The sequence below is a fragment of the Lepidochelys kempii genome, chromosome 16, assembly GCF_965140265.1.
Source record: "Lepidochelys kempii isolate rLepKem1 chromosome 16, rLepKem1.hap2, whole genome shotgun sequence".
Taxonomy (NCBI): domain Eukaryota; kingdom Metazoa; phylum Chordata; order Testudines; family Cheloniidae; genus Lepidochelys; species Lepidochelys kempii.
Genome location: NC_133271.1, coordinates 20,621,969 through 20,646,840, shown reverse-complemented (window position 1 = coordinate 20,646,840; position 24,872 = coordinate 20,621,969). Strand labels below are relative to the sequence as shown.

The following is a 24,872-nucleotide window of genomic DNA, read 5'->3' as shown; positions in this document are numbered from 1 at the left end:
GCACCTGCCTCTCCTCTCGTCACCCATCTCCTCTGTGCTACTGGTACTGCTAAGCCATGTCATAAAGCATCAAATATTTAGACCTTTCTTCTGCGCTGCTCGGCGCATGCTCTGCCCCACAAGCCCTGACCCTTTGCACTGGGCCTGCTCAGCCGGGGTTCTGTGCCTCCCATTCACCCTCCAGCTAGGAGCACAACGGTGTTTAAAACTAAACCTACCCCAGGGTCGCCCAAAGAGGTGGTTTCCCGGGCAGCTAGGATTCCCAGCTCCATGGACGGTGGTTTCTTTCCAGTCCCATTCCCTGCTTTCCCCTACTCTCCACGCTACCATGTCCCGAATTTGATCAGTGCCGCTTCCCCCTCTCCCCACCCCCAGCCTAGCTGCACGGTGGAGCTCACTTGCACATTCTAGAGTCAGTGGGACATGTGAGAAGGAGGAGGAGAGGAAGACACTCCTTCCCAGGGTGTGGATCCTGTGCGCTCTTACATACATCGGTCTCTGTGGGCCCTGGTGGGTTACCCTTACTTAGGAACAGAGGAATTGCCATAGCGGATCAGCCCCATGGTCCGTCTCATCCCTCTCGCTCATGGTGAGCATTGCACCATACTGCACGAGTAGCCCTGAGGAAGTCATGGGACTGACTGTGGAGTCTGATCGTTACAGCTGTTGGGTCCTTTGTCAGGATCTGGCATTAGAAATGCCCACCTGGGGCAGGCAGGCAGGCCTCCTGTCTTCTTACTCCCCCTCCTTATTTGGCTTCCAAGCTACACCTCACCAGTGCTCTCTGGCCTGTCAGTCGCCAGGGCTAGCTCCGGCAGAGTGCTCAGTGCCCCATTTCCTAGCATGCTGTGTCCAGCGCCTGAGGTGAGCCACACAAACTGCTTCCTACTGAGTGAGGGCTCTGTGTGGGGGGCCCCCCTACTCCCAGGGAGTCTGCTCCGGACTGAGCCGCTCTCATTTGTAGCTGCACCACATCCCCACCCCCTCTTGTTTAACAGGGCAATAGGACACCTCTATCTAGCGTCCCCCCTTCCAGGAACAGGAATACAGACGTGTGCCCACTGCCCCGTTCCTGAAATGCGGTCTGTGAGAATCAGCCTCCTTCCCCACAGCAGCCTGCAGGAGGGAGGTCCCACAGTGAACCATGGGCCGGGGAGCCTGGCTGATTTGGCGTCGTTAGCTGGGCTCTGTTAATTACACCCAGTGCCACTGCTGCCACACCCCGGGCCCTCCTGAGTGGAGGACGTGGGAGTTTTTCCTTGCCCTCATTCGCAGGCGTTCGGGGCCCCGGCTGTTTTACTGGCATTGAAATCAAGGGCCAGTCTGTTCCCAGCGACGTTGGTGCAAACGTCTACACTTACGGCGGCGTGTCGGGTACAGGCCCTACATGTGTCGTTATGTGCCACTGGGAAAGGCAGGGCTGCGTCCACCCTCGTCGCTGTGGCGTGAAGCTTCACGCTGTGGTGGAAGGTTGAGGCAGCGGGACGCTATGCTGCTAAAAATAACTGTGTAGACATGAGGGGCACCACTTGGGCCTGTGGAGAGCCATGTAGGGTTCATACTCGGGAGGTTCTGGCGTGTAGGACACACTACGCACCTGAGCCATGCCTCACTGTCTACACTGCCGTTGATACCCACACTCGCTGGGCGTGCAGTGCCCGTATGCTACACACTGCCGTAAGCATCGATGTGCCCTGGGAGGAACTCCTTTGGCTCCCCTCTGCACGTTTGCTCAGGTCATTGAGTATGTCTACACAGGGATAAAAAACCCACCGCTGGCCGAGGTCACGTGACTCGGTCCAGCACAGCTCCAGACTGAAATATAGCTGTGCAGACCTCCAGGCTGGGGCTGGAGCCTGAGCTCTGGGTCCCTGCATTTGGGGAGGGTCCCAGAGCTTGGCCTGGAGCGCAAGCCTGAATGGCCTCAATTTTTAGCCCTGCAGCCTGAGCCTCGCAAGCCTGAGTCAGCTGACCCGGGCCGCCCACGGCCATGCTGCGGGTCTTTTATCCCTCTGTAGACCTACCCGTTGGGATCAGAATCTGGACAATTGTATGTATTTATTGACCCACAAGTAGTTTTGGCTCCCCATTCCGGAGTGGCTGACCTATTTATCGTGCCAGGAAGGCAGGTTTTAGTGTAACACAGCCCAGAGGGGTGACGGGAGCCGGGGAGACAGCGGCAGGCCCTGAAGAGCGTGGGCGGGGCTGTAAATATGCATTAGACAGCGGCAAGTCACAGCCGCCCTTACATTTGTCTCTGTCATATGGGACAAGCCAACGCTCATTAGAAACCAGTTCAAGGCTTGGAAGTGGCTGACACGTACCCAGCCACCGGGGCTCCTGAAAGTGAAAGGCAGTGAGGAGAGGATAATGAAGGAAAAGCCTCCACAATGCTGGGAGTGCGTTTATTCCTCTCTGCAGAGTTCAGTGGCGTGGCCAGTGCCGTGCTGGGAAGAGCTGTTCTGTAGCCAAGCCTCGGATTATGAGAATATCTTCGAGGTCATGCCCCTTCCTCCCCCCACTTCCCTCCAGCAGAAATGATATAATAGGGGCAGTCCAACCGCTGTGGGTCCCTATCAGCTGCCTGCGCTGCCAGTGGCCTCCAGGGGCTCACTTGTGCCAGCGAGCACCACACGCCCTAGGAAGTGTTTGTAGGCCCGGGACCCTCATGGGGATCTTCTGCTGGGCTGCATGTTTCAAACAGAAATGAAACGCCCTCACCGCTTTGGGTTGAGCTCGGCTTTCATCGCTGAACCCTCCAGGCCTGTGGGGGAGGAGGTGAGAAACGGGGAAGCAGTGCCCAGTCTTAATGGCACTAAGTTCAGATCTGAGCATGAGTCGCCTCCCCCTGCCAAAGCCATCCTGGAGAAGGAGAAGGGCAAGACCTATGGGCCTGGCGTAGGAATCGCTGGTGAAATCCCCTGGCCTGTGTTGTGCAGGAGGTCAGACTAGATGGTCTAATGGGCCCTTCTGACCTGAACCTAGTGTGGATAATTCGATTTTATCCAGACTACCCAGCTGCTGAGACAAGATTTGTCCCCTCTGGCACATTGCCAAGCTTGCTTCTAAAATTCCCATGCAATGGGTCTACGGACTGGTGGGGAGAGTATTCTACGGACTGACCTCGCCAGTAGGACATCTTGTAACCAGTCTCAGTTAATAAATTAGCCCTTGGGGTTGGAGGAGTGCCATCATGATGCGGGCAGAGATATGGGTTGAGTTAGCTTTTGGTGTCAGTCAGTGCTCTCCGGCCCCTGTCCTCCCTCTCCTGGAGCACATGTTCCTCTGAGGTGAGGGTGGGGTGGGTTGTGACAGCCTGGAGGAGGAGAAGCTCTTTCTTTTCCCTGCAGCCCTCCGTGGAGCTGGGATGGGATTGGTGGAAGCCTTGTTTAAATATCAGCTCCTGGCGCCCGGGTCAAGCGCTGTCGGTGCATCAGCCTGACAGGGTGCGACGAGGAGCCTGCCTAGCTCAAGACGATGCTGCATTTACTGGGCAAAAGCAAGCTCATCCCAGGGCTCCCCCAGGGAGAGTTACGTAAAGGAGAGGGAAGTGGATGCTTGTGTCCCAGGGGCTGTCGCAACACATGGGGCTCCCTGGCCATGGAGAGCGGTACTCACGGGGAGTCACTTACTGGCAGGCCTCTTCACAGCCACAGTCTGGGCAGAGAAAAGCCACAAACTGGGAGGAATTTCAGCTCCTGGCAATCGTTGGCACCTCTGCAGCCCAAAGGACAGCAAGGGAGGCTGGGGGGCCTTGGATTCCAAAGCTGCAGCTGTGCGGGAGCACGGAGGGAATCTGTTTAGGGAGGGACGCGCACTGGGAAACTGCCTCAGGCATTAGCAGTACTTTGCCCCTGTCTGGCATCTTTCATCCCGGGATCTCAGAGCCTGGTTGGGTATGTCTCACAAGTTACCCCGCCGCTATGAGACAGGGAACCATTGTACGGATGGGTAAGCAGCGAGGTGAAGTGACAGGCCTGTGGTCACACAGCGAGTCAGTGTCAGAGCTGAGAATAGAACCCCAGGAGACTTGAACCCCATACCCCTTCTCTAATAAACTTTTCCATCTCCCTAAGTCCTTATCTGGCCCCTATCACTGCAGTATCTGAACAACTCACCAAAGTCATTGAATTTATCCTCGCAACACCCCTGTGAGCCAGGGCAGTGCTATTGTCCCCATTGTACAGAGCAGGAACTGAGGCACAGAGAGACTACGTGACTGACCCAAGGTCACTAAAGGAGTCTGTGGTGGAAGCCAGAGTAGAACCTAGCTCCTCTGCATCCTAGCCCCATGCCCTGACCACAAGGATATAGAAATATGCATTTTCTACTTACGCTCATTGACACTGAGCTCTCTCCCAGCATACACACCACCATGGAGCATGAGTGAAAAGGATATTAGTGGGTTTCATTTTTCTGGTCCCCTTGGAGTTGTGATGAGGAGAAGGAGCAGGTCATAAGCAATAAGACACTGGCTGTAAATAGCAGCCCTACGCCGTCAGCGGTGTGCCTTTCCCACAGAACCTAGAGAGGGCTACAGAACAGAGGTGAGAAGAAGGCCGGGGGAGAAATAGGGCAGATTGTCCTTCCCAAGCAGACAGCCAGCTGCCCTTTCAGGCCATGCCAGAAGCAGAACTTTCCATGTGAGCTTGCACGGTGGGTGTAGTGCGTGAGCTAGTGACTTGCTGGCCCCTAGTTGTAGCATCCTTCTCACCAGGATTTTCTGCTCTTTCCCTGCAGCCGTATGGTCCTTCAGGAGGTTCTCGACACCGATCTCAGCAACGAGGCCTTCCCCTTCTCCTCCCACAAGCTGGTGAAGGCAGCAGGATGCACGGTAGGAGCCCAAGCCCTAGGCTAACACTTCCTCCTTCCACCGCTTTGCATGAGGAAGGTTCTGCCCCAAGAGTTTTTGCTTGGGTGGCACTCCCGTGTGTGTCTAGGGACTTTCACATGAAGGCAACAAAGCATTTTGATTGGCTGAGCCTCTCGCACGGCCCCAGCCCCATGAGCAGGACCTCCTAGATCAGAATGCTGTACAAACAAAGGCTGATGCTCGAAGTAACTCCCACCCCCACATTAGTGCAGGCGTATACCCACCTCAGTGCAGGTCTGGGAAGCCGGGACTCCCAGACCAGCAGCCCCGGGAACCAGGTGTGTGGTACGTGTGTGTAAGGGGGAGGAAGCTAAGATGGGGATCAGGATGTTGGGAGGTGAAGGTGTGAGATCTCTAGTGTCACCTGGGCCAGGATATAGAGTTCTACACCACTAGCAAGCGGGGGCTAGGTGATTTGGTAGTTCCGTCTGGCCTTAAATTCTACTAATCCACCCTGCCTGCCACGTGCTGTTACATATGGGCAAATGGAGACAGCATGCCCTCATGATGGGCTCCTGGAGTGCTCTGGGCTCCTGCTTCCTCTGGCTGGCAGGCCTGTCCTGCAGTGGGATTCCTCCCGCCACGTAGTTCCACCCACACCATGCAAGATAACACTCTCTAGCCACTGGCAGCCCTCAATTCTGGCCTGAAGCAGCTGCCCCAGCAGCCTCTGAATGGAACCAAACCTGCCCCTGACAGAGATGATCAGTCAGATGCCATCCTGCCTCACCTATGGGACTTTCAGTGCTCCGGAGGGACGGGGCCAGTAACAGGGCTAAGACTGCTCTAGCCTGCTCTCTGACCGAGGCCATGCTCTCTGTCTCCTGCTAGAAGAAGCATTACCCCTTGCAGGGTGGCAGAGGGAAGGTGTCTCTTCAGGTTGTACTCTGGACAGGTTCAACTGAGCTGAGTGATGCACAGGGGTCAGTGGCCAACAAGGGATGGGAAAGAGAAGAAGACAGCAGCAGGGAAGAGCTGTGTGTGTGAAAATCCTGCCATCCCCAGCTCCTTGGCATCTCTGCAGACATCTCTTCCCCAAACATTCATGTGGCATGACCTTCTGACACTCCCCCATCGGGCAGCCTTGCTGAGGACTTGCCTGTGATGTGGGATCATTGCCACATTTTTCAAGAAGGCTGAAATTTCCTTTATCATGCAATTCTCTGTGTGTCCTTCATTCCCATGTACCTGGGGCCAATCCCAGGTCCAGCCGGCCCCTGTGCATTTCCTGGTTTAAAACATCAAGGGAAGAGACTGCTCCCCAAAGAGTCTGATCGGAGGAAACAAAATGAGAGTGCATGTCAATGTGTTTCCTGCTGAAGGTGCTGGATTGACAGTCCGGGGGCCGCAGAAGTGCCCCGACCCCCAGCACCTACAGAGCCCAGCCAGAGACATGTACACGCTGCCCCAGCCACATGCCTCTGCCCTGCCGTGGGAGGTGGGAGAAGGAAATCCTGTCTTCATGGCCCACTAGTCCTTGGCCTCTGCTGAAGCTGCTCAGCATGTGGGGGAGAGGGTGGGGGTGGCATGGCAGCATTGGTAGCGATGTTGACCTGAACTAGCTCATTTCACCAGGGTGCTGCCTCGTCAGAGGGTGACGACTTTCCGATGCGGCTGACCCAGCTGGCTTTGGCTTGGGTGGCACCACGCCCTTTCCGGGCAGCATGGGGGACGTTTGATAGCAAAGGGGGATGGAATTCTGGGCTATTGCACTGGGAATGGAGTGAAGACTGAGCTCTTGGGCTCTGCTACTTCCTGCCCTGGGGTACTGATATCGAAAAGCAGGAGGGCCAATCTCGAGAGCCCTTTTTCTTTAATACGGGGAACCACAGTCTCCCGCAGTAACAAGATAAAGGGAGTTTGAAGACCATTAATCATAGAATATCAGGGTTGGAAGGGACCTCAAGAGGTGATCTAGTCCAACCCCCTGCTCAAAGCAGGACCAATCCCCAATTAAATCATCCCAGCCAGGGCTTTGTCAAGCCTGACCTTAAAAACTTCTAAGGAAGGAGATTCTACCACCTCCCTAGGTAACGCATTCCAGCGTTTCACCACCCTCCTAGTGAAAAAGTTTTTCCTAATATCCAACCTAAACCTCCCCCACTGCAACTTGAGACTATTACTCCTTCTCCTGTCCTCTTCTACCACTGAGAATAGTCTAGAACCATCCTCTCTGGAACCACCTCTCAGGTAGTTGAAAGCAGCTATCAAATCCCCCCTCATTCTTCTCTTCTGCAGACTAAACAATCCCAGTTCCCTCAGCCTCTCCTCATAACTCATGTGTTCCAGACCCCTAATCATCTTTGTTGCCCTTCGCTGGACTCTCTCCAATTTATCCACATCCTTCTTGTAGTGTGGTACCCAAAACTGGACACAGTACTCCAGATGAGGCCTCACCAATGTCGAATAGAGGGGAACGATCACGTCCCTCGATCTGCTCGCTATGCCCCTACTTATACATCCCAAAATGTCATTGGCCTTCTTGGCAACAAGGGCACACTGCTGACTCATATCCAGCTTCTCGTCCACTGTCACCCCTAGGTCCTTTTCCACAGAACTGCTGCCTAGCCATTCGGTCCCTAGTCTGCAGCTGTGCATTGGGTTCTTCCGTCCTAAGTGCAGGACCCTGCACTTATCCTTATTGAACCTCATCAGATTTCTTTTGGCCCAATCCTCCAATTTGTCTAGGTCCCTCTGTATCCTATCCCTGCCCTCCAGCATATCTACCACTCCTCCCAGTTTAGTATCATCCGCAAATTTGCTGAGAGTGCAATCCACATCATCCTCCAGATCATTTATGAAGATATTGAACAAAACCGGCCCCAGGACCGACCCCTGGGGCACTCCACTTGACACTGGCTGCCAACTAGACATGGAGCCATTGATCACTACTCGTTGAGCCCGACGATCTAGCCAGCTTTCTACTCACCTTATAGTGCATTCATCCAGCCCGTACTTCTTTAACTTGCTGACAAGAATACTGTGGGAGACCGTGTCAAAGCTTTGCTAAAGTCAAGAAACAATACATCCACTGCTTTCTCTTCATCCACAGAACCAGTAATTTCATCATAGAAGGCGATTAGATTAGTCAGGCATGACCTTCCCTTGATGAATCCATGCTGCCTGTTTCTGATCACTTTCCTCTCATGTAAGTGCTTCAGGATTGATTCCTTGAGGACCTGCTCCATGATTTTTCCGGGGACTGAGGTGAGGCTGACTGGCCTGTAGTTTCCAGGATCCTCTTTCTTCCCTTTTTTAAAGATTGGCACTACATTAGCCTTTTTCCAGTCATCTGGAACTTCCCCTGTTCGCCACGAGTTTTCAAAGATAATGGCCAATGGCTCTGCAATCACAGCCGCCAATTCCTTTAGCACTCTCGGATGCAACTCGTCCGGCCCCATGGACTTGTGCACATCCAGCTTTTCTAAATAGTCCCTAACCACCTCTTTCTCCACAGAGGGCTGGCCATCTACTCCCCATGCTGTGATGCCCAGCGCAGCAGTCTGGGAGCCTACCTTGTTAGTGAAGACAGAGGCAAAAAAAGCATTGAGTACATTAGCTTTTTCCACATCCTCTGTCACTAGGTTGCCTCCCTCATTCAGTAAGGGGCCCACATTTTCCTTGGCTTTCTTCTTGTTGCCAACATACCTGAAGAAACCCTTCTTGTTACTCTTGACATCTCTTGCTAGCTGCAGCTCCAGGTGCGATTTAGCCCTCCTGATTTCATTCCTACATGCCCGAGCAATATTTTTATACTCTTCCCTGGTCATATGTCCAACCTTCCACTTCTTGTAAGCTTCTTTTTTATGACAGGTTTCAGAGTAACAGCCGTGTTAGTCTGTATTCGCAAAAAGAAAAGGAGTACTTGTGGCACCTTAGAGACTAACCAATTTATTTGAGCATGAGCTTTCGTGAGCCACAGCTCACTTCATCGGATTCTTTTTTATGTTTAAGATCTGCTAGGATTTCACCGTTAAGCCAAGCTGGTCCCCTGCCATATTTACTATTCTTTTGACTCATCGGGATGGTTTGTCCCTGTAACCTCAACAGGGATTCCTTGAAATACAGCCAGCTCTCCTGGACTCCTTCCCCTTCATGTTAGTCCCCCAGGGGACCCTACCCATCCGTTCCCTGAGGGAGTCGAAGTCTGCTTTCCTGAAGTCCAGGGTCCGTATTCTGCTGCTTACCTTTCTTCCCTGTGTCAGGATCCTGAACTCAACCAACTCATGGTCACTGCCTCCCAGATTCCCATGCCTCTCCATCTCTAAGACCCAGTCACTTTTCAGTCCTTGTGGCATCTGGATGGCTCCCTGAGACACAGGTGAGAGGGGATTAAGGAGAGACTTGATCACAGTCTATAAGAACTTAGATGGGGAACAAAGATGTGAAAATGGGCTCTTCAGGCTGGGAGAGAAAGATCTAACATGATCCAGTGGCTGGAGGTTGAAGCTAGACCAATTCCGACTGGAAACAAGGTGTGCATTTTTAATGGTGAGAGTAATTAATCACTGGAACAATTTACCAAGGGTCGTGGTGGATTCTCCATCACTGACTCTTTTTAAACCAACATAGGATGTGTTTGGGAAAGCCCTGCTCCAGGAATTATTTTTGGGAAGTTCTCTGGCCCGTGTTCTACAGGAGGTCACACTAGGTGATCACAATGGTCCCTTCTGGCCTTGGGATCTATGAACCTGTACGCTGGGGCAGCTGAGCCGATCTGCTCTGGAACCGAGGCCTTCGGATGTGATTTGTTTTTTCTGCAGCTTGGCTTTGGTTTCCGGTTCTGGACGGAATGCAGGTGTGTGGGGGAGGGAAGCGGGGGAGTGTGCTTTGCATCTAAGAGACGACCAGATGTAAAGGGAGCATTAAAATGTTCTTGAGGGATGGCAGCTGTGTGTGTTGCTTTTGGACGTTTCTCTTCCCCATCCTCCCCACGCCGTCCCACTGGCAGCCCGCCCCCATCCCTCCTTTCAGCTCCTCTGGCCATGGCCTGCTGGATGACCCTGAAGCCTGGCAGGAAGAGTCATTCTCAGAGCCTAAGTTTGCAGTTTGTCTTGTTCACCTGCACTGAAGCTTGGGTGGGAGCTGGGAACTGTTGCACGCTCTAGGGACTTGTGGGGAGCCCTGAATCCCAGCTAGAGCTGCCGGATGAGCAAACGGCCTGGCCAGCCGCACATGAGCATTGTGCATGTGTGTACATATATGCAGTGTTCCAGTGTCCCCAACCGCCCCCCAAAAAGGGACAGACTTCGGATGTAGTACCTTGTTCTGTATTGACATGAAACGGGCTTGCCTGGGAAGGAAGGGACTATGTGAAGAGGAACATCTGAATCTGGCCCTAAGTGATTCATTCCTATGTATATATACGCTGTATAGAATGTGTGTGTGTGTGAGTGAGTGACACACACCCCACCCATTACGTATTCAGTGAAGAACTGCACACTGGCACAGAAATAGCAACCCCAAGAGTGTAGGAAGCCAGCCAAGAAGACCTCCCTATATCAGTCTACACGTGGAGGTGGCTATCAGTCTGTTTGAGAGAGAGACACACATCCACACCTGTAGACAGATATAGGTAGGTCTTCGTGGCTGGCCCCCTGCACGCTTGAGGTGGCTGTGCCCATCTGCGGGCCTTCACACACAGCTGCACTCACTGCCTGTAACTCTCGCTTGTTTCTAAATTAAGAGTGAAAATGGGCTCCTGTGCCCATAACTGACGGCAAAAGGTGCAATGCAAACAGCAGAGCCAAGGATGCTGTCACCTCACTAGAGGAATCTAGCAACCCCTCCCACCCGCACCATTCTGCTGCCTGCCGCATGTATCTCCCTCCTTGCTCTCGGCTCTCTCCCCATCCCTGTCCTCTTTCCTTATGGTTCCCTTCATCACCTTTCAGCACTCTCAGTTTCCTTCTGTGCTTGGAGCTGTCTCCCACTTCAAGCGTCCTCTCTTAGCTCCTTCTGAAAACCAGCCCCTTCCAGAAATCCTTGCTTCCTCCTTTCTCATTAGTAGTCTTTCCTGGCCCTTCCTTCTCTGAACTGTCTTGTCTGGAGTTTGCTTGTCTACTGTAGGTTGTCAGGGCCGGATACTGCCACCCTAGCTCATGTTGAGTAGCACCTTGCTCCATGGTAAAGTAAGAGTAGTGAGTTACTTATCGTGAGTCAGGGTGGTAGAACCTGGCCCTAAGTTGACTCTTGTCTATGTCTTATCCTATGTCCCTAAGGTGCAGTGTGCATTTACAGGACAGTATACAGGACTGTTGTTAATGATGATAACTAGTATTCCTTGCACCACTTTAGCGCCATGACACCTCTGCCATGGTAGAACGTGGTTCCTCCAATGTACAGGGAGTGACGCTCGTGTGTATGTCAAAGGCCTCTGTTCTGGCTCTGCTGGAAAGAAAAGTTCTAGGAGCAAAGTGGGTGGCTCGGTGTTCTCATTTGCATGCTAATACCCAGCATGCTTTTCCACAGTGCTCAGTATTCTCATTTGCATGCCAATACCCAGCATCCCTTTCCAGCCCACACAGCTGTTCCTTAGCAATGCTTGGACTGAGCTCTGGGAAGACGCTGGGAGTTGTCCGATGTGATAAGTCCTCATGTGGGCATGTTGACTTGTGTTTCCACAGTTATGTCAAAGGAACAAAAGAGTCCTCTTTCGGCCTAGGGACTACTGCTGGCGATAAAGAGATTCACTCAACATGGGAGCCCCCTTTTCAAAATCTGTGACTGAGTAGATGTAAAATAGGTCATGTTCTCCCTTTAAAATTTCAGGGCTGGGGTCCCTGAGAAGTCAGTGTATTTGATCACAGGAGAAGCCTGACAACTTTAAGCTTTCTGTACAAGTGCAGACAGTCTTGAATTTGCTAAGACCTTACATTTAAAGAGATTGGCTATGCATGTGAAATGCGCGAATGGTAATTCTTAATGCTAATACCCAAGGCTAAGCTCCTGTATGTCTGAGGAAACATAATACATGTCCCTTTGGATGACGAAGAAAAATCCATCACTCTGGCCTGGTTCCACTGCCTCCTAAAGACTTGCAGACACACAAGAGCTGACCCGGTCCTAGGGACATAGAACAATGTGATGTGTAACAACTGACGCAATTACACCCTAGAGCACAGTAATGAACAGATTTCATGAGACACCATGAGTTTCCTTTGTATTCAATGAAACCATCACAGTGGGACGTGCGCAGCCCCACGCCCAGTATCGATGTCGGGACTTGATGTGGGGTATTTATTACATTGCGTGACTTGCACACAGCCCCAGTGAAGGGATTTAATTGCCTTAAAACATGTTGGTTTCTTTGGCCTTGTCAGAATGGGGCAGAAAGATATTAGTTGTGCTCTCGTTTCTTGAAAAAATTCATGGTTTTGGGCTTGTCTACGCATGGCGTTATTGTGGAATAACTATTCAAGAACACAACTGTTCCAGAGCAATGATTCCTGAATAGTGGAAATGGAGTAAACTAAGCCAGTAAAAGGCACTCTTATTTTGGAATAAGCATGTCCACATATGGAGTTATTCCTGATTAGCTACTCCACTTTAAATTCACAACCTACCATATTCTGGAATAACTTCAATGTGTTGAAAAGTCATCCGTCCATCTGTCCATCCAACATTGCACATTCATATCTAAGGAGCAATCTAAACTTATTGTTGGGATTTGTTTTTAGAGCGTGAAGGGGCTGATGTATTTGAGAGGGTTATTGCTGGGAAGCTGTCGAAGATGGAAGCTTTCATCTAGTTCCAAGTACAGCAAAGGGTGCAGAGAGTTCCACATACATGGCCCAGCTCTTGTGAAAGTTCTCTCTTCAGCAGATGTGTGTCTTCCCCTGTTTGTCTATAGGTTTCTTTTTCCAACACAGTGATGCTGCTGTGGGAGGTCACTGTTGTGGAAGGCCAGGCCGGCTGTGGGGTAGCATGGACCAGTGCTATTCAAGGCTTTGAAAATGAGTACAGCGAGCCAGGCTCTGTGTCTATGGGGCAGCTGGTGTATTGGGATGATGTGTTTGTGAGCAGAATAGCTGCCGACTTGGGGACCAGGTATGGCATTCTCAGCCAGAGGTCATTGCAGCCGATGAGGCAGAAGTTACAAAGGCATAGCTCGTGGCGGCTAGATAGCTCTCTGATTTGGTCGTGAGTAGCCTTCTGACCAGTGCATTATTTTATTTATTTATTTTAAATTCTTATGCATTTGATGCTGCGTTTTGGCTTCATCTCTTTGTTCTCACAAGGCCTCGCTTTGTCTTGCTGGTTTGATGGTGTTAGGGATGAGTTCCCAGAGCCTGTTGTTGTTTGGGGTCACAGGAACAAACTGTTCCTGTATATGGGCTGGAAAATGCTCCCTCAACCCCCAATGTGGGTCTTGGTCTCTCTTCTTTAGCAGGACATCTCTAGTGATGGTTTATTTCCATGTTATGAGTGCTAGACCTACCTGCCCATACAATGTTCCCACTCTCGGAAAGGCCTCACCATGCCTTTGTACCTCTCCCTCCTCCATCAGATTTCCTCTCAAAGCATCTCCTTTCCTGGCCTCCCCAGCTTTGTTTCGCTCATGGGCTTTCTCCTTCAGTGGTGCTTCATCTTTCCTGTTGGCGAGTTGTCTTGTCTTAGGGCTTGCCTACATGAGCACGTAGTTCCTGGCAATCTGCCCATCACTAGTCTGCTGCACACCCAGTGTCTGTGTGGCCCCCACCGGTGCATGCACTAAACATTCCATCGTGCGCTTTGATCTGCACGGCAGCAAGGTTCCACGTGGACACTGAGTGCGCGACAGGCTAGTGCGGGATAGATTTATACCCCAGCTTACCCCAGCAAACTAACTGTTCCTGTCGACAGCCCCTTATGTATTCACACAGCTCTCTGTGTGCCTCGGTTGCTATTTCATCTGAAGCGGCTGAACCACAAGCATTCAGAAGCGATGAGGCACCCGTCTCCACAGAGGCAGGATTTCAATATTTGCCTCCTTTCCCTCCTCCCAGCACATCCTGCCTCTTGTTGGCTCCCATTCTTTCTTCCCTGACAGTCACTCTTTCCTCCCGCTTCTCTTAGTGGTGCCTTCCTTGTCTCTCACCACAGCAGCTGGGGTGCCTTCCTCTGTGGGCTCGCAGCTTCGATTCTGGCTCCCTTCTACCACAGTGAAAACCGTGTTGAGGGAGGAGGACCATGGTCAACAGCTCTGCTGCCCTGGCCCAATAGAACGTTAAACACTCATCTGTGTGGGAGACAGAGCTTTCTCGAGGGCCAGTCCCAGACCCTGGTCCGAACTCCCACAGGGATTAAGGCCCATCACAAACCTCCCCTTCTCACCCCCCTCCGCCACCCGCAAGTGCCAGGTGCCCTTCTGTGACTGGCTGTCTCTGATACAAAGCACAGAGCAGCATGGTCATGTTAAAAATATAAATACCCCGTAAACAAAACCCTTCCAAAACACTCCACAGCACACACAATTCTCCCCAGGGGAGAGAGAACAAACCATTTGAGACAGATGTTAATCACACAGCTTAATGCCTGGCACCCAGATGCTATGGTGAGGTATAAGAATCTATTATAGACTAGAATCTTTCCCTCCTGCTGCAGTCACATCCGGTTGGATTGAGCTCCTTGAGGCTGGCACTATTTCAGCCTCTTTGCACAGTGCTTAACACAATGCTGGTGCTCAATACATAATAATATATTCTACTGGAACTGGGACCAAGCCCCTGAGTTCCAATCCAGATCTGGGCTTTTCCAGAGTTCAGGAGTCTTTGGAGTTGGGGCTTTGATTTGGATACCTTCTCAGAGGCCCCATCTATCCAGAGAAATTTGCACTGGTATGCCAGAACAATGTATTCACACCAGGGCAATCCCCTAATGTAGACAGCCAGAAACAATGTAAAAATGGAGCTTCGGTTGGTGAGAATGTAATCTGGTAAATTACACGACCGATGCACTCGAAAGTAGACTGGGTCTAACACTGTAATGGTAAATAATGTCCCAGCTGGGCACAGAGCCACCATTCAATTATTTCTCTCCTTCCCCTTGCAAGCCCAGCTCATTTAATGCTCCCGACTCATAGACTTTTGTTTGTCTTTCAATGGACACTCCTGGGTCATGCTGAATGGATTTCACTGAAGGAGTAGGAAATGGGCTGAATGATACCTTCGGCCAGCTCGGGCACGTGTTGAAATGCAGGCAGAGCACGTGAAGAAACTTGTCTGACAGGAGAATTAAGGACGAGATCTGACTGCGAAGGAGATCAAAGCCGTTGCCAGCAGATTAAAGCGAGGGAGCTTTCCGGGACTGTGCAGTTAATGTAATTAAGACCGAAGTGCTGATCCTTCAGCTGTCATTGAATCTGTTACCAAGAGGCCGGCTTAGGTTGCTGCTGAGCAGCGGGTGGAGTTTTCCTGCAGGGATTGGGGCCCCAGGGTTCTGTAAGAGGGATGTGAGGGCTTGGAGTGGCGATTTGCAGGGAAGTGTGGAGCTTCTGAGTGGAGATTTGCACTAGGAGACAAGAACATTTTATTGGGGACTCTGGTTAGCTGGGAATATTCCACACCTTGGCTTACATTTCCCAGCACTGCCGTGTGGGGCATTGGCCTCCAAAATATAAGCCGTCCTTTTCCCAGTTGTCTTTCTTCTTTCCACTTGTCCCTCTTCCTGCCTGCCTCCTTTCCAGTTCTTGTTTGTACCTGTTCCTGTGCCCAGTCTATCCCGCTGTCCCTGTCCCTTCCTCACTGGCCGGAAGGTGGGGAATGACTAGCTGAACAGCTGCAATATGCAAGACATTTTTGAGCCAGGTGCTGAGGACCTGGCTCAGGGCAAACATACAGCAGGTGGCATCCCCCTCCCACTGCTCCTCCCTTTGAGGGTGTTTTTTGTTGGGTGACAACTACATGGGGTTGCCAGCCGCCTCTGCACTGCCACAAGAAAGACGGAAGTGGGGCACACAATCTTGGAGCTCCATGGGATGGTGAGGTTCCTTGAGGCCTGGCTGGTGTCCTGCAGGGTCAGCCAGACAGGCCCAGTTCCAAAGGAATGGTCAGGGACTACGCACCGCCTTGGTTCTAGTACTTGGTGGCTGCCTTGCAGTTCCATGTGTGGGGAAGGCAATGGAGACCTAGGATGCCACAGGACATTTAGGGCACCCATCACCACCACCACCAGCAGCAGCCAGTGAGAGAATCTGTGGGTCCATCTCTCCCATCCTCTCTCCCATCTCTCTCCTCCTGTGCTTCACTGTACAGGACACCCTCAGATTAAAGTCATTGGCTCCTAGAGGTGCAGCACAGAATATGCAGCCTGGGTAGAAGAGGGGACAAAAGTTTTATGCCACCTTTTTGCCTTGGGATGCTCTAGGGGCTGGAATATCTCCAATCCTGGGTTGTCCAGGGGCTGTGGTGCAACCAAAAATCCCTATAGCACCATATTCTATGGGCCTGTCCCCTCCCCTCTCCACCCACTCCTGACATGCTCCCTACACCAGAGCTTGAGCCAGGAGCTTGAGAATTCACCCCAAGCAAGTTGGGGCTCCATGTGTCAGCAGCGTATGGACCTGGAGCAGAAGACAGAATCTGCTTCGTTGTCTGGGCCAGGGGCTCTCTCGGGTAAAGTTTTCTGCATCCTCCAAGAGCAGCAAGAGCAAAGCCCGGGAAGCAATCTGGCTCCAGAGCTGAGGTTTACAGATTCATCCAAATGTTTGCAGAAAATAAACTGGATCATAACCAAGCAGATGTGGAAGTGGGGAAATAAACTAGCCATACCTCAGGCAAAGGAGACTGAACTGATTCAAAAATGATAAAGAACTTCGAAGGAGCGTAGGGGGTCAGTCATGACCTCAGCAGTCCAGTATGCGATACACACACAATTGTTTGCAAAGATGTCCACATGCATTTCTGAAACAGCAAATAACATACAGATCTATGTGTTGAGATGATCCTTGTGGGGTTTTCTTTTGTTTGAGTCCTTCTTGGATCTACACAATCCCTTCAGTCTGATGGGAGAGGAGCACTCTAAAGTTTATCGTCCTGGCAGAAGCCAGGAACGCTATCTGGGCCCACATCCCCGTCCATATGATGTTTGTTTTCCTCCATATATTTGCCCAACTCCCTTTTAAAATGATTCCTGCTAACCGTTTCCTATTGCTGCCTTTGGCAGGTTATTCCCCATGGCCCTGATACCACGTTCTTTACACAGGCAGAGCGCCCACTGAAGTCAAATAGGATAAGCACCCGGTGCCCTATGTGAAATACTCTCTGCCTGAAGACATGCATGACAAAAACAAACAAGCAAGATCCAGATTTTGGCTCAATCCCATCGCTTGGAGTTATTTGGATCTGGGTTGTTCATCCAGCGCCGTATAGAGCCAGAGGCCAGGTGCAAAATTTAGATCAGGGTTCAAGCTCCAGACCCTACACATGCACTTGCCCCAAATGTCCGATCTGGGCTTTGGCTACAGTCTCATCTCTAATTAAAAACTGAATAATATGTCTGACTGCCTTGGTGCTTGTGCACAACACAAGCTCTGGGTATCCTATTAACTAAAATAGCTAAAAACATAATTTAAGATGACTAGGGTAATTTGCTCAGACAAATTCCAGGGCTGGTGTGGGGAGAGACTGCCTAGAAGAACTGAACAATGCCCATGATCAGCAGCACATGCTGAAATGGGAAACCAAGCGAAATCCACAATGGCTCCGAACCCCAGAAGCTCTGGGGTCACCTGGGAAGGGCTGGGAATGGGGATAATGATGAGGGGTAAATGAAATGCTCTTTACACCTTGCATGCATGACTGCAATAGTGAACTCGCCGCCTCTCCAGCTGCAGGAGGAGGAAGGCAGATAGCAGGTTAGCAGGCGGGGAAAGGTGGCACAGAGAGATCTCCTCTACTTGGGAAATTGCTCCCAGGAGAGGAGGTCATGGGTTTTAGACAGATTGTTTTAGCTTTTTGAACCGCTCTTTAGGAAGGGCGTGACTGAGGCTGAACTGAAAGGGAGGAAAGCACCCTGGTTAACCTAGTAATGGCCACGTCCTCGGTAGGAAAACAAGGGAATGGAGATGTGCCTTAACATTAGTAAGCTCCTTAAAACGTGCGATTGATGGGAATTGGTGCATCCTCCTGGGGAGAGACTAGCTGCGATTCCTCTATGTCCACACCTTCTTAGCAATCCAAAGGCAGCAAAATGTGGGGCGGGGGGCATGTGGGCCCTGACTACATTAAGGAAATATACCCTAAAGTAACTGTATCAGTGCAGCTGCCCCCTAATGTAGACAGGGTGCCCCAGCACAAAACAGGTCTTCCATCAGTGTGGCTCACTGCTTGTTACCAGAGTAAGGGACACTGATGTAAATCCTGCTTTACGTTGCTGCAGGGTGTCTACATCAGGGGCTTGCACTGGTCAGATTGGTGCCCACTGCCTTACTATAAGTGGGTCCTTGGTTGGTTGGTTGCTTGTGGAAAGGAGGGGAGAAATTATCACAGTCTGGGAGCAGAGCAAATCTAGAGCCGCAGCACAGAGTAATCTAATCCTTCCCCTTCAGACAAGACATGGCCCACCATAGCACAGTGCATACTGCATACAGGTGCACTTGTGTCCTGGCCTGGGAAACTCTACACGCTTCTCAGCACGAATGCTCCATTGCTTTCCGCACATAGCTCCAGAGGGTACCCTTCCCCTCTCCATCACGACACCTGAGAACTCAAGGGCATTGGAGCTGCTGTCATTTGGGATCAGGAAACGCTTGGCGGTGCATGAAGGCAGCTCCAGTGGGATCCACAAAGTCAAAGGTATTGTGTGGTAGGGCAGAGCAATGCCACGCTCCATAGCTGCTGTGTTGCATGTAAGGTCATTTGTAGCCGAAGAACAGCTTAGCACAGCTCCTTCTGCCTCTGCTGGGGGAAAGCGTCCTTTTGCCAGGAGAGCGGCATCTCTTGATAGAGGTGCTCTTTAGAGACCAGCAGTGCCCTGGTAGGAATCTTTGATGTGAGGTAGAGGTAGCCACAGGATAACTTGTGAATGGCCAGGCACTGCACAGCTGGTGACATGGCCACTCCCACAGGCAGCTCCAAAAGAGAGAGGATTATCACATGCAATGTTCACGGGAGGCCACTTTCATCCTCTGTTGGCGGACACTATCCTTGCCTAGCAGGGTGCCGGATTTGAGGATAGAGTAGGTCTTTCCTAGAGATGAAGCCTGTTTTTTTTTTTAAAGTATTGGCTGACCTGTCTGCTTCCATTGAAGTCAATAGCTGTTTTACTGCTGACTTCAAAGGGAGCAGAGGGAGGCCAGTGCTGAGTGCTGTGAGCCTGCCAGAACCAAACACCTCCGGCCCACTGGCTAGGTCATATCTGCATCTGAGCTCTGCCGCTCAGACTGTGCTCCAGTCCCATCCATCACTCATGGCTGACTCCCTTCTTTTCCTTGCCATATGCTCCTGGGGAGGCATTGTCCTGTTCCTTGCAGCACCCTCTGACCCACAGTTCTCTGCCTCTCAGCACACTGCCTGGCTTCTCTGGCTGAAAGAGATTCTCCACCTTCCCGCTGGTTCCTCCATCTCTGCTAAGGGCCAGGGTAGCACTAATCCAAGTGGATAAGGACGGAGCAGGCCATTAGATGATGCTTGGTGCCTCATGGGAGGCAGGAAGTATCAGATCCATTAAGGCAGGCACTTAGCCAGGAAGCCAGCTGGCTAATGCGTGGGCTGCAGAATGTACTTACAAACCAGCTGATAGCCCAAACCATCCCTAGGCATTGGTCTAAACAGGCAGCTTGAGGTGTTTGAAATGAAGTCTGAAACCCTCAGCAAGTGCAGTGCTGGGGTCACACTTGATACGAAGGGTGCATTTATACATAGTTCATAAAGGGTTAATAAATTTCTAACAGCTGTTTTAATAAATGAGTAACCAATTAGTACAGATTGTCCAACAGGTCAATAAATTACTTATAACCGTCTATTACACTTCCCACTGATGAGCTCATAGCCTTCTTCTATAGCACACCACTCATGTCTGTAACATGCTCATAACATCTATTAATTGTCTATTAACCCTTCATAAGCTATGTATCAATGTACAGTCATATAAAATGCAACCATATTTGCCTTTCATTTCTAATTTGTAAAAATGGTCCCATTTTTCTGGGGGGACAAGCCCTCCTGAATGTTGTGGAAATTGTGGCTTTTTTGAGTGACCGTGCTCCTGCCCAAATGCTCTGACTTTCAAGCAAGCACCCACCCCACCCCCCGACACACACACACACGCACTTTTGAATTTCACAATTTGAAATGTCATGCAGATGAAAATCAAGGTGAACTTTTCACCCATCTTGGTGCAAAATGGGCCATTCTGCATGAACCAAAAAAAAAAAAAAAACCCTTTGAAGCAAAATCTCTGGGCTGTGAAATCAGGGTTTTTCAAGAGGTGACATTTCATGAAAAAGTGAATCATTTTGAAATGAGGCTACCTTGAGTGAAGGGTAACTGGGCATGTGTCTACCTGTTCATCTCTCTGTCTGTGCTTGCATCTGTCTACCCATCTGTGTGTCTGTCAGGGCAACCTGTGCATCCGTCTGGTTAGCTGTGTGTCTGTCTCTGTCTCTGCCTGGCTGTGTATTGATCTACTTATCTCTTTGAACCAAAGTTCCTGGCGGGGCGAGCAGTGTTCCCCCCACCCCCCGGCGTTAGGCAGCTTTTGACACCTGCAGACAGAGTCTGGATAGCCCCCGACTGAGCTGTTCCCTGTACTTCAGCGATGCAGTAGAAGTCTCTTTGGGCAGCTGTTTCCTTATGTATGATAAATTACAGGCAGGGTCTATCAGAAATAATCATATAAAAAAGAGTCCCATTCAATTACATCGTGTAATGGCAGACAGCTAAAAGGAGACAAGTTTTTAAAGTGCTTATATACCAATGCTAGAAGTCTAAATAATAAAATGGGTGAACTAGAGTGCCTCGTATTAAATGAGGATATTGGTATAATGGGCATCACAGGAACTTGGTGGAAAGAGGATAATCAATACGATACCGTAATACCAGAGTACAAAATATTTTGGAAGGACAGAACAGGTCGTGCTGGTGGGGGAGTGGCATTATATGTGAAAGAAAGCGTAGAATCAATTGAAATAAAAATCATAAATGAATCCAACTGTAAGCCTGTAAGCCTGACTTCAGTACTGGGCAAACTGGTTGAAACTATAATAAAGAACAATATTGTCAGACATATAGATGAACATAATTTGTTGAGGAAGAGTCAACATGGTTTTAGTAAATGGAAATCATGCCTCACCAATCTACTAGAATTCTTTGAGGGGGTCAACAAGTATGTGGACCAAGGGGATCCAGTGGATATAGTGTACTTAGATTTTCAGAAAGCCTTTGACAAGGTCCCTCACCAAAGGCTCTTACACAAAGTAAGCTGCCACAGGATAAGAGGTACGGTGCTCTCATGGATTGGTAACTGGTTAAAAGATAGGAAACAAAGGGTAGGTATAAATGGTCAGTTTTCAGAATGGAGAGAGGTAAATAGTGGTGTCCCCCAGGGGTCTGTTCTGGGACCAGTCCTATTCAACATATTCATAAATGATCTGGAAAAAGGGGTAAACAGTGAGGTGGCAAAATTTGCAGATGATACAAAATTACTAAAGATAGTTAAGACCCAGGCAGACTGCGAAGAGCTACAAAAGGATCTCTCAAAATTGGGTGTCTGGGCAACAAAATGGCAGATGAAATTTAATGTTGATAAATGCGAAGTAATATGCATTGAAAAGCATAATCCTAACTATACGTATAAAATGATGGGCTCTAAATTAGCTGTTACCACTCAAGAAAGAGATCTTGGAGTCATTGTGGATAGTTCTCTAGAAACATCCACTCAATGTGCAGTGGCAATCAAAAAAGCAAACAGAATGCTAGGAACAATTAAGAAAGGGATAGAAAATAGGACAGAAAATATCATGTTGCCTCTATATAAATCCATGGTATGCCCACATCTTGAATACTGCATGCAGATGTGGTCGCCCCATCTCAAAAAATATATATTGGAATTGGAAAAGGTTCAGAAAAGGGCAACAAAAATGATTAGGAGTATGGAACGGCTTCCATATGAGGAGAGATTAATAAGACTGGGATTTTCAGCTTGGAAAAGAGACAGCTAAGGGGAGGTATGATTGAGGTCTATAAAATCATGACTGGTATAGAGAAAGTAGATAAGGAAGTGTTGTTTACTACTTCTCATAACACAAGAACTAGGCGTCATCAAATGAAATTAATAGGCAGCAGGTTTAAAACAAATAAAATGAAGTATTTCTTCACACAACGCACAGTCAGCCTGTGGAATTCCTTGCCAGAGGATGTTGTGAAGGCCAAGACCATAACAGGGTTCAAAAAAGAACTAGATACATTCATAGAGGATAGGTCCATCAATGGCTCTTAGTCAGGATGGGCAGGAATGGTGTCCCTAGCCTCTGTTTGCTAGAAGCTGGGAATGAGCAACAGGGATAAGGATCAATTGATGATTACCTGTTCTGTTCATTCCCTCTGGGGCACCTGGCACTGGCCACTGTCAGAAGACAGGATACTGGGCTAGATGGACCTTGGTCTGACCCAGTAGGGCCATTCTTATGTTCTTATATAGCTGAACTGGTGAAAAATGGATGGCCTGTGGAGATAGTGGACACCTCTTCTGTGCAGGTGCAGCTCTGTCTGTTAGGAAAAGACAGTCTGCCTGGGGCTGTCCCAGCTGGGAAGCGAGTTAATTCCTCACTGTTATTCTAGCTGGTCCAGTTTTTAAACAGAGTTGATTTTATTTTAAAGGGCGGGGGTGATGATTTATTGATTAAATATACATAAAATGACTAAACATAAATGTCTTGGGCCACATGAGTTGTTCCTCTTGGTTCATTCCCTGCTCATACATCACCCGTCCATGGGGTCAGGCAGCAGCATTTAATGGTTAGAGCACTGGAAGTCAGAACTCCTAAGTTCCAGACTCCGCCATTTGGTGACCTGTGCAAGTGACATAACTGACCCGTGTCTGTAACCAGGAATGAAACAGGGGTGTTGTGAGGCTGAATCCATTAGTGTGTGTAAAGTACCAGAGTTAGGATGATCTTGTTGTCAAGGCACTGGAATAAGACTCCAGAAATCTGATTTCCTGGCTTTGCCATGGAAGCTGTGTGTGACCTTGGGAAGTCATTTCATTGTTCTGTGCCTCAGTCTCCCCATCAATAAAATGGGGTTAATTGTCCTTTTCTCCCATACTTTGTCTGCCTTATCTGTTTTAAGTGTAAGCTCTGTGGAGAAGAGATTGTCTCTCCCTATACGTGTACACCGTGCTTATCACAACAGGGCTCTGATCTTTGCTGAGGACCTAAGATGCTCTCATGAAACAAATGATAAAAAAGGGCAAAGTGGTGGTGGTTCAGTTTAAGAAGCGCCGTCTCCAAGAGCTGGTTCATGCTCAAGAATGTTCAGGAGTTAGTGACTCGATATCTGGAGCTGGACAGATGTTCCGGGGCTGCATTTCCTCCTTTGCCCCAGACAACATGGTGGTGAGCGCCTTATTATAGTTGCATGTAGTATTAATAGTAGAATTAAAAGTAACTCTTTCAGCCTGATTCTCATGTACTTTGAGGTCACTTTGTAGCCCTCTGGCAGTGTAAAGGGGCCTCAATGTGAGAGGAGTGTTTCTGCTTTTCAGCCCTTTTCTTTGCAATGGGTCTAAATGTTAAAATATTATTTGAGAAAATTTTCTATGGGCACGTGGACTGTGGATTTTAAAGGCAGTAGCAAATCTGAGCACGGGTTACTAAGCAGCCAGGGGTCATTCACACACACTAATTAGCTGGGGCTGTTCCTTGCACAATATAAGCTTTTGTGATCTCCATTCTTGATACATCATCTTGATTTCTATACATTAAACAATAATAGTAATAAAACAAAAGGATCATGTATTAGTAAATCTAATCTCTTGTGGTTATAGCAAAGAGATTGCCAGGTGAGCATCCAAAACCCACACTCAACACTTGCCTGGGAGGCAGGAGATGTGGATTCAAATTTCTCTTTGGCACAATGAATGGCTAAGTAGTTATACAAAGTGGAGCAGCTTTAACAGGAGAGACTGAGACCATCACACCCAGAATAGCTGATAGCCAGCTGGGTAGGCTGCTTACCTAGGAGGGGGGAAAAAATCTGAAGTCAAGTCCCTGTTGCAGAGTGGGGATTCCAACCGGCATCTTCCACAGTGCAGGCACGTGCCTTAAGTGCTGAGATAACAGATATTAATGGTTACATGGGCAAGATTTTCTGGCCCCAAATGAGGTGTTCCAATTAGTCAGCACGTTCTGAACATTTCAGATCTGAATGGAATATTTTACCAGGTAAGTCTAAGCAAACAACTTAGCAGACGTGTAATCTAAACACCTTTCCTTCCGGTATCAGGGGTAACACACAGCATAGTATATCCAAAAAGAAGGGGGGTGGAGGGAGAGAGAGAGTGTGTGTGCATGTGCAAAGTCCAGATGCATCAGAGCATCAAGCAGCTTTTGTATTTTGGGGGTAGGTATGTGACTTGCAGAATTGTGCTCTGGCCCTAAAGGCAAAGCCTGGTATCTTAGAGATCTGTTTTTGCAAACACAAAGATGTCCCTGACTCAGGACTTAACCAAGCATTTTTCATCCGGTCTGAGTAATCTAACAGCATAATGGAAAGACAGGAAAAGAACTGACTCAGACTCCTCTCAGCCACAAAATGTGTGTCCATTAACACAGAAAGGGCTTCTCTGAAACAGCAGGTCAACTGTGCCTTCTGCTTACACAGGGCCTGTCATAAATATAAAGGGAAGGGTAAACCCCTTTGAAATCCCTCCTGGCCAGGGGAAAGCTCCTCTCACCTGTAAAGGGTTAAGAAGCTAAAGGTAACCTTGCTGGCACCTGACCAAAATGACCAATGAGGAGACAAGATACTTTCAAAAGCTGGGAGGAGGGAGAGAAACAAAGGGTCTGTGTCTGTCTGTA

General features: G+C 49.5%; 1 protein-coding gene across 1 annotated transcript in view; it reads left to right on the top strand.

Moving 5' to 3' along the window:
• The window catches only part of SARDH (sarcosine dehydrogenase), a 100,206-nt gene that overhangs the window by 50,926 nt on the left and 24,408 nt on the right, over window positions 1-24,872 (top strand). The window contains exon 17 of the mRNA XM_073314286.1: window positions 4,741-4,834. Coding sequence (XP_073170387.1) covers window positions 4,741-4,834 — 94 coding nt within the window. The remainder of the gene's footprint in view (window positions 1-4,740; window positions 4,835-24,872) is intronic.